Consider the following 16,758-nt stretch of genomic DNA (forward strand, 5'->3'; position numbering starts at 1 on the left):
AAGTACAATCTATTTATATATGCACCTTATTGCTTTTTTATCCTGCACTACCAAGAGCTATCCATCCATCCATCCATTTTCTACCGCTTATTCCCTTTTGGGGTCGCGGGGGGCGCTGGCGCCTATCTCAGCTACAATCGGGCGGAAGGCGGGGTACACCCTGAACAAGTCGCCACCTCATCGCAGGGCCAATGCAACAAAAATGTTGTTCTTATCTGTACTACAAAGTTCAAATTTGAATGACAATAAAAAGGAAGTCTAAATCAAATCAACTTTATTTATAAAAGCACATTTAAAAGTGCTGTACAATGGGCAGGTTAAAAGACAATACGAGGACCGAGCAAACAACACAACACAAACAGAACATGATTAAAACATGAATAAATAAAACATGAAAACATAAAAACAGGTTCACAGCAGGTGTATAATGGGGCGCCATTGCAGGATGGATATCACTTAGTGTTAAAAGCCAAGGAATAAAAGTCTGTTTTTAAGAGAGATTTAAAAACAGGAAGAGAGGAGGCTTGTCTAACACTCAGAGGTAGGTCGTTCCAGAGTTTAAGTCTAAGTCTAGTGGTCAATTGTACGGAACATGTACTGTACTGTGCAATCTACTAATAAAAGTTTATAAAAGTGTATATAAACGATATATACACATTTAGCTGTACAAATCTGCTGTACAGTATGTGTGTTTGTGTCCCTTTTTTCAGGAACACCAATAACTAAAGTCACAGTGTCTGAGAGTTCTAAAAACAGACCACCTCAAAAAAAAAAAAAAACCAGAATGAAATTTTACAGTTTTTTACTGAATGGGACGCCTAAAATGTACATAAAAATGAAAAGAAAGTGGGATTTACGATATTGAGTATGAACGATAAAACACTGAATATTAACAACATATGAACATGGCTCCTCTTTTACAATCAAGCAAAACACAAACAAAAAAGGTAACAAACAGCAACATATAAACGCAAAGTGTGATAAACACCTGCAATGTGACATTTCTTGTAAAGAATCTGTTTCCGAAACCCGCGTTTGGGGCTGGCTGCGCTGAAAACAAACCCCGCCCACTCTGCTTTGTTCCTGGTCTGAGCTGCTGTGACGTAGATTACCGTAATGACTCGTAAACAGAGGTGGGTAGTAACGCGCTACATTTACTCCGTTACATCTACTTGAGTAACTTTTGGGATAAATTGTACTTCTAAGAGTAGTTTTTATGCAACATACTTTTACTTTTACTTGAGTATATTTATAAAGAAGAAACGCTACTTTTACTCCGCTCCATTTATCTACAATCAGCTCGTTACTCGCTACTTTTTTTTTATCGATCTGTTAATGCACGCTTTGTTTGTTTTGATTTTGTCAGACACGCATTCAAAGTAGGAACTACGCATGCCTGCGTTTCACCAATCAAATGCAGTCACTGGTGACGTTGGACCAATCAAACAAAACCAGGCGGTCACGTGACCGTCACACGTCGAATCCGACCTAAAAAAGTTAAAAAACTTATTGGGGTGTTACCATTTAGTGGTCAATTGTGCGGAATATGTACTGTATTGTGCAATCTACTAATAAAAGTTTCAATCAATCAATCAAAAGTGTAAAGGAAAAAAGACCCTTTTTATTTCAACCATACTTCCCGTCAAAAGCCAAAAGACTGATCGCACAGTTCCTGTCTTCACAATAAAAGCGGCGCTCCATCGCGCCTGCGCTAACAAAATAAGAGTCTCTGAAAGCCAGCGCAAACAAGCTAAGAAGCTACGGAGTTTGCCGCCAATGTATTTCTTGTAAAGTATATAAAAACGAATATGGAAGCTGGACAAATAAGATGCCAAAAACCAACGACTTTCATGTGGTATTAGACAGAAAAGAGGAACTTTTTTTCTCCTCCATTTGAAAATGTGGACATTATCAGCACTATACTGTCTGATTCCAATCAATGCAAGTCATCAGAATCAGGTAATACACCAACTTATATTCTTGTCTTCATGAAAGATAGGAATCTATATGTTAAACATGCATGTATATTCATTAAAACACCTTTAACATGTCAACAAAAATGACAAAATGAATAACTATAAATTATATACTGTATGTATATCTATATCTCTCTCTCATATATATATATATATATATATATATATATATATATATATATATATATATATATATATATATATATATATATATATATATATATATATATATATATATATGTGTATGTATGTATATATGAGGTAGATCACCTCGACTTGGTCATTTATTAAGTAATTGATTAACGTTGAAAAAATTATTGGGGTGTTACCATTTAGTGGTCAATTGTAGGGAATATGTACTGTACTGTGCAATCTACTAATACAAGTTTCAATCAATCAATCAATAAATGCCTACTGAGCCTATGGTGCTGTTAAGTTATTGTGGCTCAATTTGCCTTAATATTTTAATTTTAATGTATTATTATTTAATATGTATTATTGTTTTAGTTGCTTAAGAGATATTCCTGGCTATGAATTTGTCATTGCTATTTTTATGTTTTTGTGCATTACTTGTTGCTGTAATCATTAAACAAACAGGTTACTCATCAGTTACTCAGTACTTGAGTAGTTTTTTCACAACATACTTTTTACTTTTACTCAAGTAAATATTTGAATGAGTACTCCTTACTTTTACTTGAGTAATAAATCTCTAAAGTAACAGTACTCTTACTTGAGTACAATTTCTGGCTACTCTACCCACCTCTGCTCGTAAAACACTCAAAATTGCAGATTTCAACCATTGAAATATGTTCTATAGTTCAAGACTTATGGTCATTTAAAAACATCCCAGCACATCATAATGGCGGGGACAGATTTGATGTTAAAGGTCTAAATACAAATGATTTAGATTGTCCAACGGGCCGGATTGAACATTTTAATGGGCCATATGTTGCTCAGGTCTGACTTAAAGACAACAGACAAGTTTGGGAAAATTGATGATCCAGAAACTTATATTTTTGATCCTGAATATAAGGAGGATGACTTAAAAGTGTTAGAAGTTGAGTGATAAACACTTCCAGGAAGTATCAACATTGCTAGGTGCTGAACAAGACATAAAAACTACGAACGTAATAAAACAATCACTTACTGTACAATGTCTGCTCTCCTCTCACTGGAATGCGAATGATGGGCTGTTTATTTCTTCCCGTTTAGATGAATATAAGGAGGATGACCTACAAGTGTTAGAAGTCGAGTGATAAACACTTCCAGGAAGTAGCAACATTGCTAGGTGCTGAACAAGACATAAAAGCTACAAACATAATAAAACCATCACTTACTGTACAATGTCTGCTCTCCTCTCACTGGAATGCAAATGATGGGCGGTTTATTTCTTCCCGTTTGGATGAATATAAGGAGGATGACCTACAGGTGTTAGAAGTCGAGTGATAAACAGTTCAAGCAAGTAACAACATTTCCAGGTGCTGAACAAGATGTAAAAACTACGAACATAAAACAATCACTTACTGTACAATGTCTGCTCTCCTCTCACTGAATGTGAATGATGGGATGTTTATTTCTTCCCGTTTAAATGAATATAAGGAGGATGCCCTGCAAGTTTTAGAAGTCGAGTGATAAACACTTCCAGGAAGTAGCAACATTGCTAGGTGCTGAACAAGACATAAAAGCTACAAACATAATAAAACCATCACTTACTGTACAATTTCTGCTCTCCTCTCACTGGAATGCGAATGATGGGCGGTTTATTTCTTCCCGTTTAGATGAATTTAAGGAGGATGAATGACCTACAGGTGTTAGAAGTCGAGTGATAAACAGTTCAAGCAAGGAACAACATTTCCAGGTGCTGAACAAGATGTAAAAACTACGAACATAAAACAATCACTTACTGTACAATGTCTGCTCTCCTCTCACTGGAATGTGGATGATGGGATGTTTATTTCTTCCCGTTCAAATGAATATAAGGAGAATGCCCTGCAAGTTTCAGAAGTCGAGTGATAAACACTTCCAGGAAGTAGCAACATTGCTGGGTGCTGAACAAGATATACAAACTACAAACATATTAAACAATCACTTACTGTACAATGTCTGCTCTCCTCTCACTGGAATGTGAATGATGGGATGTTTATTTCTTCCCGTTTAAATGAATATAAGGAGAATGCCCTGCAAGTTTTAGAAGTCGAGTGATAAACACTTCCAGGAAGTAGCAACATTGCTAGGTGCTGAACAAGACACAAAACTACGAACATAATAAAACGATCACTTACTGTACAATGTCTGCTCTCCTCTCACTGGAATGCGAATGATGGGCTGTTTATTTCTTCCCGTTTAGATGAATATAAGGAGGATGACCTACAAGTGTTAGAAGTCGAGTGATAAACAGTTCAAGCAAGTAACAACATTTCCAGGTGCTGAACAAGATGTAAAAACTACGAACATAAAACAATCACTTACTGTACAATGTCTGCTCTCCTCTCACTGGAATGCGAATGATGGGATGTTTATTTCTTCCCGTTTAGATGAATATAAGGAGGATGACCTACAAGTGTTAGAAGTCGAGTGATAAACAGTTCAAGCAAGTAACAACATTTCCAGGTGCTGAACAAGATGTAAAAACTACGAACATAAAACAATCACTTACTGTACAATGTCTGCTCTCCTCTCACTGGAATGCGAATGATGGGATGTTTATTTCTTCCCGTTTAGATGAATATAAGGAGGATGACCTACAAGTGTTAGAAGTCGAGTGATAAACAGTTCAAGCAAGTAACAACATTTCCAGGTGCTGAACAAGATGTAAAAACTACGAACATAAAACAATCACTTACTGTACAATGTCTGCTCTCCTCTCACTGAATGTGAATGATGGGATGTTTATTTCTTCCCGTTTAAATGAATATAAGGAGGATGCCCTGCAAGTTTTAGAAGTCGAGTGATAAACACTTCCAGGAAGTAGCAACATTGCTAGGTGCTGAACAAGACATAAAAGCTACAAACATAATAAAACCATCACTTACTGTACAATTTCTGCTCTCCTCTCACTGGAATGCGAATGATGGGCGGTTTATTTCTTCCCGTTTGGATGAATTTAAGGAGGATGAATGACCTACAGGTGTTAGAAGTCGAGTGATAAACAGTTCAAGCAAGTAACAACATTTCCAGGTGCTGAACAAGATGTAAAAACTACGAACATAAAACAATCACTTACTGTACAATGTCTGCTCTCCTCTCACTGGAATGTGGATGATGAGATGTTTATTTCTTCCCGTTTAAATGAATATAAGGAGAATGCCCTGCAAGTTTTAGAAGTCGAGTGATAAACACTTCCAGGAAGTAGCAACATTGCTGGGTGCTGAACAAGATATAAAAACTACAAACATATTAAACAATCACTTACTGTACAATGTCTGCTCTCCTCTCACTGGAATGTGAATGATGGGATGTTTATTTCTTCCCGTTTAGATGAATATAAGGAGGATGACCTACAAGTGTTAGAAGTCGAGTGATAAACAGTTCAAGCAAGTAACAACATTTCCAGGTGCTGAACAAGATGTAAAAACTACGATCATAAAACAATCACTTACTGTACAATGTCTGCTCTCCTCTCACTGGAATGTGGATGGGCTGTTTATTTCTTCCCGTTTACATGAATATAAGGAGGATGACCTACAAGTGTTAGAAGTCGAGTGATAAACAGTTCAAGCAAGTAACAACATTTCCAGGTGCTGAACAAGATGTAAAAACTACGAACATAAAACAATCACTTACTGTACAATGTCTGCTCTCCTCTCACTGGAATGCAAATGATGGGATGTTTATTTCTTCCCGTTTAGATGAATATAAGGAGGATGACCTACAAGTGTTAGAAGTCGAGTGATAAACAGTTCAAGCAAGTAACAACATTTCCAGGTGCTGAACAAGATGTAAAAACTACGAACATAAAACAATCACTTACTGTACAATGTCTGCTCTCCTCTCACTGGAATGCGAATGATGGGATGTTTATTTCTTCCCGTTTAGATGAATATAAGGAGGATGACCTACAAGTGTTAGAAGTCGAGTGATAAACAGTTCAAGCAAGTAACAACATTTCCAGGTGCTGAACAAGATGTAAAAACTACGATCATAAAACAATCACTTACTGTACAATGTCTGCTCTCCTCTCACTGGAATGTGGATGGGCTGTTTATTTCTTCCCGTTTACATGAATATAAGGAGAATGCCCTGCAAGTTTTAGAAGTCGAGTGATAAACACTTCCAGGAAGTAGCAACATTGCTAGGTGCTGAACAAGACATAGAAGCTACAAACATAATAAAACCACCACTTACTGTACAATGTCTGCTCTCCTCTCACTGGAATGCGAATGATTGGCTGTTTATTTCTTCCCGTTTGGATGAATTAATTAATTACTTACGTGGGTTTAAAAAAAAGTGCAACAAACTACCACCTAGATTTAAGTTGGTTTATGTCCAGAATCTTCTACTATCCAGGTGAGAGGTGGGATTTATTATCTAGAATTCACTTTCACCAACTCAAAAAACAAAACCCAAAAGCAGTGAAGTTGGCACGTTATTTAATGGTAAATAAAATCTGAATAAAAATCATTTTCAGCTTATATTCAATTGAATAGACTGCAAAGAGAAGATATTTAAGAAACTTCATTTTTTTTCTTGAAATGAACAAAATAGATATAATAGACGTTTATATAGAATACCAAATGTAGAAATGAACAAAATAGATGTAATCATAAATGTTTATATAGAATACTAGATGTAGAAATGAAAAAATAGATATAATCATAGATGTTTATGTAGAATACGAGATGTAAAAATCAACAAAATAGATATAATCATAGATGTTTATGTATAATACTGGATGTAACTATGAACATAATAGATATATCATAGACGTTTAGACTACTAAATGTAGAAATGAACAAAATAGATATAATCATAAGAAGTCTATACAGAGTGCTAGATGTAGAAAAAACAAAATGGATATAATCATAGATGTTCATATAGAATACAATTTGTAGATATGATCAAAGATATAGACGTTTATTTAGATACCAGATGTAGAAATGAAACAATAGATATAATCATAGACATTTATATAGAATACTAGATTTAAAAATTTTAAAAATAGATATAAGTTGTTTATATAGAATACCAGATGTAGGAATTAACAAAATAGATATAATCATAGACGTTTATATAGAGTGCTAGATGTAGAAAAAACAAGATATCATGTTTATATAGAATACAAGATGTAGATATGAACCAAAAAAATATAATAGACGTTTACATAGATACCAGATGTAGAAATTAACGAAATAGACATAATCGTAGATGTTTATATAGAATACTAGATTTACAAATGAACAAAATAGACATAATCGTAGACGTTTATATAGAATACTAGATTTAGAAATGAACAAAATAGATATAAGTTGTTTATATAGAATACCAGATGTAGAAATTAACAAAATATATATAATCATAGATGTTTATATAGAATACTAGAAGTAGAAATGAACAAAATAGATATAATCATAGATGTTCATATAGAATACAATATGTAGATATGGTCAAAAAAGATATAATCATTGACGTTTATTTAGATACCAGATGTAGAAATTAACAAAATAGATATAATCATAGACGTTTATATAGAATACTGGATTTACAAATGAACAAAATAGATACAACTTGTTTATATAGAATACCACATTTACAAATTAACAAAATAGATATAATCATAGACGTTTATATAGAATACTAGATTTAGAAATGAACAAAATAGATATGTCGTTTATACAGAATACCAGATGTAGAAATTAACAAAATAGATATGTAGTTTGTATAGAATACCAGATGTAGAAATTAACAAAATAGATATAATCGTAGACGTTTATATAGAACACTAGATTTAGAAATGAACAAAATAGATATGTCGTTTATACAGAATACCAGATGTAGAAATTAACAAAATAGATATGTAGTTTGTATAGAATACCAGATGTAGAAATTAACAAAATAGATATAATCGTAGACGTTTATATAGAATACTAGAAGTACAAATTAACAAAATAGATATAATCATAGACGTTTGTATAGAATACTAGATTTAGAAATGAACAAAATAGATATGTTTATATAGAATACCAGATGTAGAAATTAAAGTAGATATAATCATAGATGTTTATATAGAATACTAGAAGTAGAAATTAACAAAATAGATTTAATCATAGACGTTTATATAGAATACTAGATTTACAAATTAACAAAATAGATAAAAGTTGTTTATATAGAATACCACATTTACAAATTAACAAAATAGATATAATCATAGACGTTTATATAGAATACTAGATTTAGAAATGAACAAAATAGATATGTTGTTTATATAGAATAACAGATGTAGAAATTAACAAAATAGATATAATCATAGATGTTTATATAGAATACTAGAAGTAGAAATGAACAAAATAGATATAATCATAGATGTTCTTATAGAATACAATATGTAGATATGATCAAAAAAGATATAATCATTGACGTTTATTTAGATACCAGATGTAGAAATTAACAAAATAGATATAATCATAGACGTTTGTATAGAATACTAGATTTACAAATGAACCAAATAGATATGTCGTTTATACAGAATACCAGATATAGAAATTAACAAAATAGATATGTTGTTTATATACAATACCAGATGTAGAAATTAACAAAATAGATATAATCATAGACGTTTATATAGAACACTAGATTTAGAAATGAACAAAATAGATATGTCGTTTATACAGAATACCAGATGTAGAAATTAACAAAATAGATATGTTGTTTATATAGAATACTAGAAGTAGAAATTAACAAAATAGATATAATCGTAGACGTTTATATAGAACACTAGATTTAGAAATGAACAAAATAGATATGTTTATATAGAATACCAGATGTAGAAATTAACAAAATAGATATAATCATTGATGTTTATATAGAATACTAGAAGTAGAAATTAACAAAATAGATATAATCATAGACGTTTATATAGAATACTAGATTTAGAAATGAACAAAATAGATATGTTTATATAGAATACCAGATGTAGAAATTAACAAAATAGATATAATCATAGATGTTTATATAGAATACTAGATTTAGAAATTAACAAAATAGATATAATCATAGACTTTTATATAGAATACTAGATTTAGAAATGAACAAAATAGATATGTTGTTTATATAGAATACCAGATGTAGAAATTAACAAAATAGATATAATCATAGATGTTTATATAGAATACTAGAAGTAGAAATTAACAAAATAGATATAATCATAGACGTTTATATAGAATACTAGATTTAGAAATGAACAAAATAGATATGTTGTTTATATAGAATACCAGATGTAGAAATTAACAAAATAGATATAATCATAGATGTTTATATAGAATACTAAAAGTAGAAATTAACAAAATAGATATAATCATAGACGTTTATATAGAATACTAGATTTACAAATTAACAAAATAGATACAAGTTTATATAGAATACCACATTTACAAATTAACAAAATAGATATAATCATAGACGTTTATATAGAATACTAGATTTAGAAATGAACAAAATAGATATGTTGTTTATATAGACTACCAGATGTAGAAATTAACAAAATAGATATAATCATAGACGTTTATATAGAATACTAGATTTAGAAATTAACAAAATAGATATGTTGTTTATATAGAATACCAGATGTAGAAATTAACAAAATAGATATAATCATAGACGTTTATATAGAACACTAGATTTAGAAATGAACAAAATAGATATGTTGTTTGTATAGAATACCAGATGTAGAAATTAACAAAATAGATACAATCATTGACGTTTATACAGAATACTAAATTTAGTAATGAACAAAAAATATATCATAGACGTTTATATAGAATACTAGATTTAGTAATGAACAAAATAGATATAATCATAGATGTTTATATAGAATACTGGATGTAGAAATCAACAAAATATATGTATATATTTATAGACGTTTTTGTAGAATACCAGATGTAAAAGTGAACACAATAGATAGAAAAGAAAGAAAGAAAGAAAGAAAGAAAGAAAGAAATTTTAGTGAATGACTAACGTTAGATAACATTCCGTATTTCCTTGAATTGCCGCAGGGCATATAGTATATCAGGGCATACAGTATATACTATATGCCCTGCATATATAATTCAAGGCAGGCGCCTGCCGGGTCAAACTGACTTTGCAAAATAATGCGCATGAGTGACACTTCCCCTGTCATTTTCAAAATGGAGGAGGCTGATTTCAATACCAGTAATTTCAAATCGCATAAAGGGAAGAAGATTAAGAGCTATTCAGTAGGATTTAAGGTCCAAGGTTACATCACACTCAAATTTTTACTGCATGCCTTTGGTAAGTGCCGTAGTGAGAAGAGGTTTTAAATTAATTAGCGCATGCTTACTTTTACCGCATGCCTTTGGTAAGCGCAGGAGTGAGAATAGGTTTTAAATTAATTAGAGCCACGGTGGCAATTCAAGGAAATACGGTATATTGTTTAAGCAGCGTCTCACAACACATGTCAAGTATGAGGTGGAACAAACTTCCACCATCAAGGTTCCTAACACTTTCTGAAGGAAAGAAGTTTTCACAACAGAGGGCCACACAGCGATAGCATAAACTCGGGCAATCACAAGTTTAAAACCACGGAAAACAAGTGGAACCTACCTCTCAAAGTGGACCTTCCTGCTCTCTGGAAATGTTGTCAACTTTCCATCAGCAGGTGTCATGATGAAGACGACGGGTGCTCCTTTTCCCCCGGCGACCGATGGGGACAAAAGTGGCGCACTGTCCGAGAAATCAGCGAGAGCAGCCAGAAGAAGAAGAAGACACTTTGCAGCGACCAATCAAATGAGGTCCGGGGAGCGCGGGGCGTGGTCATCCCTGCTTCGAAACTCGCACCCCGATCAGTACACGTACTGCATGTACGCAGTACTCCTGCCACCCCGCAGGGGGCAACAGCGAGGCTTATGTGTCACAGTGAAATTGGCAGCGGTGTGAGTTAAAAGACCCCGGGACAAAAAAATATCCGAATGAATTGCAAAAATCGGACTTTTTTTTTTTTTTAACAATGACTGGACAATAAACTACGAATGTTCTGCTTGCCATTGTTGCCTAGCGGACCTTTAAAGCGACGGACACCTTGATTAATAAAAGCTTTGGCGGGCCGGATGTGGCCTCATCACCATGACAACCACAACACTCGCCCAACCAATACAGCCGATATTGGCATACCAAATCAACTATATATTAAACGTGTACACTAAATGTAACACCTGAACGTATCCCACCTTTCTGTATATATGTACATATTTATATATTTTTTTAAATAAACACCGAACCTTCACCTTTAATAGTTTTCGCCACTAGATGGCGCCTAAATCCACAAGCTTTACATCAGGGGTCACCAACCTTTTTGAAACCAAGATCTACTTCTTGGGTACTGATTAACGCGAAGGGCTACCAGTTTGATAAACACTTAAATAAATTGCCAAAAAATACCCAATTTGCTCAATTTACCTTTAATAAATACATATACATATATATATAAATATATATATATATATATACATATATATATACATATATATATATATATATATATACATATATATATATATATATATATATATACATATATATACATATATATATATGTATATATATGTATATATATATATATATAAGGGTATTTCTGTCTGTCATTCCGTCATACATTTTTTTTCCTTTTACGGAAGGTTTTTTGTAGAGAATAAATGATGAAAAAAACAATTGAACGGTTTAAAAGAGGAGAAAACAGGAAAAAATAAATAAATACATTTTGAAACATAGTTTATCTTCAATTTCGACTTTAAAATTCAAAATTCAACCGAAAAAAAGAAGAAAAAAACTACCTAAGTTGAATCTTTTTGAAAAAAATAAAAAATAATTTATGGAACATCATTAGTAATTTTTCCAGATTAAGATTAATTTTAGATTTTTGATTACATGTTTTAAATAAATTAAAATCCAATCTGCATTCTGTTAGAATATATAACAAATTGGACCAAGCTATATTTCTAAGAAATACAAATCATTATTTCTTCTAGATTTTCCAGAACAAAAATTTTAAAAGTCAAAAGACTTTGAAATAAGATTTAAATTTGATTCTAAAGATTTTCTAGATTTGCCAGAATATTTTTTTGGAATTTTAATCACAAGTTTAAAGAAATATTTCACAATATTCTTTGTCGAAAAAACAGAAGCTAAAATGAAGAATTAAATTAAAATGTATTATTCATTACAATAAAAAAAATTATTTACTATAACTGATTTAAATTGTTAGGAAAAAGTGGAAGGAATTTAAAAGGTAAAAAGGTATATGTGTTTAAAAATCCTGAAATCATTTTTAAGGTTGTATTTTTTCTCTAAAATTGTCTTTCTGAAAGTTATAAGAAGCAAAGTAAAAAAATAAATTAATTTATTTAAACAAGTGAAGACCAAGTCTTTAAAATGTTTTCTTGGATTTTAAAATTCTGAGTTTTGTCTCTCTTAGAATTAAAAATGTCGAGCAAAGTGAGACAAGCTTGCTAGTAAATAAATACAATTTATAAAATAGAGGCAGCTCACTGGTAAGTGCTGCTATTTAAACTATTTTTAGAACAGGTCAGCAGGCTACTCATCTGGTCCTTATGGGCTACCTGGTGCCCGCAGGCACCGCGTTGGTGACCCCGGCTGTACATTGATGAAATTACCTCAAAATTATTAGTCTTTTTTTTCTTTTTCCAAACAAACTTCTGTGTGAAAGAAGCCCCATGTGTACAAAAAGTTAATTTATTTCATGTATTTTCGACCACAAAATAAAAATGCACATTCAGGTGTTGTGATTCAGTGCTGCTTAGAAGTAAAGTTTGGCCATGGCCTGTAAGAACTTCTTCTTGCGTTTCTGCGCCGCCAGCTGCAGAACTTCCTCCGGGTTGCTGGTGTTCAACTCCGTCTGGCCGATGGCTTTTATCTGTGGACGCGGGAAAGGCGTTCTTAAAAGGTTACTGCACTCCTTTTTTTTTTTTTTTTGCCCATCATTCACAATCCTTATGTAAGACAAAAACACGTGTTTTTGATTTTTACGCATTCTAAATCGTAAATAAACACTTGCAAAAGTCAGCTAACAATGGAGGTAATAGGAATAGTTATTTTCTGCCCATAGAGCTAAAAAAAAAAAGATCCAAAAATCTTCATTAACCTTTTACATACACGCCAAGTATATAATGTAGTATCCGTCACATTCAAAATAACATATAATGATTACTTATTTAGCAAATTTTTAAGCAGACAGCAGCACGTTCATTTCACAGACGTATTACAACGTTCGCTTCAACAACAACACTACTAATAATGAGAGACAAAAAAGACTAACTTTGGGACCAATGATGATCCTTAAATGTATATTTTTTTAGCCTGAATATAAGGAGGCTGAGCTACAGGTTTTGGGAGCTGAGTGATAAACAAATGCAGCAGATAAAAACTATAAACATAATAAAACAATCACTTATTCTACAATGTCTGCTCCCTGGGATGCCGACTGATGGGATGTTTATATCTTCCCGTTTAGATGAAGAATTAATCATTTAAAAAAAAAAAGGTGGACAGAAACTAGTGTCTTTCTCGCAATGTCCGGGTCTAAGTTGGATGTCAAAGTTGACCCATTTCTCAGTTTATGTACACAACCTTCCAGGTAAGAGGCATGATTCGTAATCTAGGATTAACTCTCACCAACACAGAGGCAATGCAGCCGCTCAACATTTCAGTTTTTAATTTTTATGCATTCTAAGTCGTAAATAAACACTTGCAAAAGTCAGCTAACAATGGAGGTAATAGAAATGGCTCTTTTCCACCCATAGTTTTTTTTTTTTAAAAGATCCAAAAACCTTCATTAACCTTTTATATACACGGCAAGTATATACATAATGTAGTATCCGTCACATTCAAAATAACATGTAACGATTACCTATTTTGGGAGCTTAGAGATAAACAGAGGAAGGTAATAGCAGCAGCACCAATCAAGAAATAAAAACTAGTAACATAATAAAATAATCACTTACTGTACAATGTCTGCTCCTGGGATGCCGACTGATGGGATGTTTATATATTTCCGTTTAGATGAAGAATTCATCATAAAAAAAAGGTGGAGAGAAACTAATAATAATAATCTAGGATTAACTCTCACCAACTCAGAGGCGATGCAGCAGCTCAACATCTCAGTGTTCTTCTTTTTTATGCATTCTAAGTTGTAAAAAAAACACTTGCAAAAGTCAGCTAACAATGGAGGTAATAGAAATAGTTATTTTCTGCCCAGTTTTTTTTTTTTAAAGATCCAAAAACCTTGATTAACCTTTTATATACACGCCAAGTATATACATAGTATAGTATCCGTCACATTCAAAATAACATGTAACGACTTCCGGTTGGCGACAAGATGGAGTAGTCGCACTTTTTCACGCTCCCGCACATTTAAGTCCTACTATTCAGTATAGCTCGACTGATTGCAGTAATTGCTATCACCGTTATTATAGTACTAATACCTTACCGCGCTGAACGAGAAAATGTCTAATAGAGCCAAAAAGGAGGAGCAAAAGAAGGAAGACTTGGCGGCAAGCACCATCATGGCTACGCTAACGACAATGCTAACGGACCACAAGACTTCTCTCTCGTCGGAGTTTAACTTCGCCTTTTCCAAACTCAACACCACGCTAGATTGTATTCAGTCCACACTTCTGGAACACCAGAAGCGCCTCTCCTCACTAGAACTGTTGGCTATGGACACCAAGCTAACATTTGTAACTGAGGAGAACGCGAGGCTAAAAGCTAAGCTAATAGATTTGGAGAGTAGAAGCCGTCGGAACAACATTAGAATTGTCGGCGTACCCGAAAGCATTGAAGGTACAAACCCAACAACGTTCTTCTCTCAATTGCTGGTCGAAGTCTTGGGTGAACATACGTTGTCGTCGACCCCGGAGCTGGACCGTGCCCACCGCTCGCTAACAGCGAAGCCAGGCCCCGGTGAGAAGCCGAGACCGGTTGTGATATGCTTCCACCGATTCCAAACGAGGGAGCTGGTGGTGCGGGAAGCTCGGAAACGCAGAGGCAAATTAATGTATAAGGACTCACCGATACACATCTTCGAAGACTACTGCCCTGAAATACTGGAACAGCGGGCCGTGTACCGGGACGTCATGAAAGACCTCTACAACCTGGGCCTCAAACCAGCCCTCCACTACCCGGCTAAGCTAATGGTTTCAACCAAGGATGGAAAGAGACGACGACTCGCATCTGTGAAAGACGCCCAAGACCTCGTCAAGTCTCATAATCAACGCAACCAAGAGCAGGCGAACGACTAACATTAGTTGGTATGACTTTAATGAAACTTTGTTTGATATGATGTGACTACCTCACAATGCATGGCGGGACGGCACTAGCTTGGCTAACTACAGCCATGTCTGGAGGCTACACTGCCGGCACCAACCTTAAAACACGTGCCGGGCCTGTTCTATCACGTTTAACTATGCCAACGTAACGCCAACTCTAGGCCTGACTGTGAACATTACATCTGTGTGGTCACTCATTGAATCCACTCTCATTCACTTTTTGTCATTCACTTTTTGTTTAACCATTTAGCTAATATATTATGCTGACATTCCAGAGCTAACCTGTTAAATATACAATTACTGTCATTAGGGTTTAAACAACCATCGATATTGTTTATTTTATTTTGGTACATCGACGTTCGAATTCTTTTGTCTTCCCATTACATTTACTTATCACGTTCTAATAGATATATATTACACAGTGGTTTATCTTTTCTAGTATTACTATTATTATTTGACCTAACTGCTGATATACCTATTTCTTAACTGGTTACTATTATTCCATATCCATACATCCATAGGCGTATACATTGCTTATGTGTGTGTATGTATGTGTATATTTATATGTATATACATATGTGACACCACTTACTTATACTTTATCCAACTACATGCCATTTGAGTTGTTTATACTTTTTTTAATTTACTTTTCTTGCTTTTCTGAAGTTGTTTTGATACTAGGTACTAGGTGTCTCGAAGGAATATACTGCAGTTTTGATGCACTTTAAAATGTTCGGACTCAGTTGGAGCCAATCTGTTGTTCTCGGGAGGTGGAAAAACCGGAAGCCGTTATGGATACGTCCATGCAGGCGCAAGGACAACGCACTGCTGTGAAAAGGACACTGAAGGTTCAGGTTCGACAATGGGGTTCTCAGGTCCTGGGACGATGGTCCTGTAGGTGGTTGCCAGGTGTAACACACCTGGCATTATTGTATGTTGTTGTGTCTGTGAGTGTGAGTGTGTGTGTGAGCTTGCTGTGTTTTCTGTACATATATGTTTTTATTGGTTTGTTTATCACCTCATTCCTTCCTCTCACGCTTCTGTTTTACCCCCTCCTCTTACTAGTACCCTCTGCAGTTCCCAGTTACCGTGCATCAGCCCCCCTCCTGATCCGCTTGTACACATCAGCCCGTTCTGCTCCCCTAGTTGGACATGGTGAGAAATGACAAGCACCAGTAATACACTCAGATTTGTTTCATGGAATGTGAGGGGTGTGGGGAGCGCCACTAAAGTTGGGAGGGTCTTGACCCATTTGCAACACCTCAAAGGAG

At 34.0% G+C, this 16,758-nt stretch overlaps 1 protein-coding gene and 2 long non-coding RNA genes across 4 annotated transcripts in view; all 3 read right to left on the bottom strand.

The window, feature by feature from the left end:
• Positions 1-4,343, bottom strand: part of LOC133550524 (uncharacterized) — a 58,241-nt gene extending 53,898 nt beyond the window's left edge. For both annotated transcript variants that reach the window (XR_009806290.1, XR_009806291.1), the window contains exons 1-7: positions 4,259-4,343; positions 4,070-4,154; positions 3,881-3,965; positions 3,690-3,778; positions 3,501-3,584; positions 3,314-3,398; positions 3,124-3,208 (exon numbers count right to left, since the gene is read on the bottom strand). This is a non-coding gene — a long non-coding RNA (uncharacterized LOC133550524). The remainder of the gene's footprint in view (positions 1-3,123; positions 3,209-3,313; positions 3,399-3,500; positions 3,585-3,689; positions 3,779-3,880; positions 3,966-4,069; positions 4,155-4,258) is intronic.
• Positions 4,344-5,758: 1,415 nt separating this feature from the next.
• Positions 5,759-10,867, bottom strand: LOC133550525 (uncharacterized). Its single transcript, XR_009806292.1, has 4 exons — positions 10,752-10,867; positions 6,134-6,215; positions 5,947-6,031; positions 5,759-5,844 (listed from the first exon to the last, which is right to left on the bottom strand). It is a non-coding gene; the product is annotated as an uncharacterized LOC133550525 (long non-coding RNA).
• Positions 10,868-12,882: 2,015 nt separating this feature from the next.
• The window catches only part of ints8 (integrator complex subunit 8), a 37,128-nt gene continuing 33,252 nt past the window's right edge, over positions 12,883-16,758 (bottom strand). The window contains 1 exon segment of the mRNA XM_061897188.1: positions 12,883-13,077. Within this exon segment, the coding sequence (XP_061753172.1) occupies positions 12,961-13,077 (117 nt within the window). The 3' untranslated portion in view covers positions 12,883-12,960.

The sequence above is a fragment of the Nerophis ophidion genome, linkage group LG04 (assembly GCF_033978795.1).
Source record: "Nerophis ophidion isolate RoL-2023_Sa linkage group LG04, RoL_Noph_v1.0, whole genome shotgun sequence".
In the NCBI taxonomy this organism is placed as follows: Eukaryota; Metazoa; Chordata; class Actinopteri; order Syngnathiformes; family Syngnathidae; genus Nerophis; species Nerophis ophidion.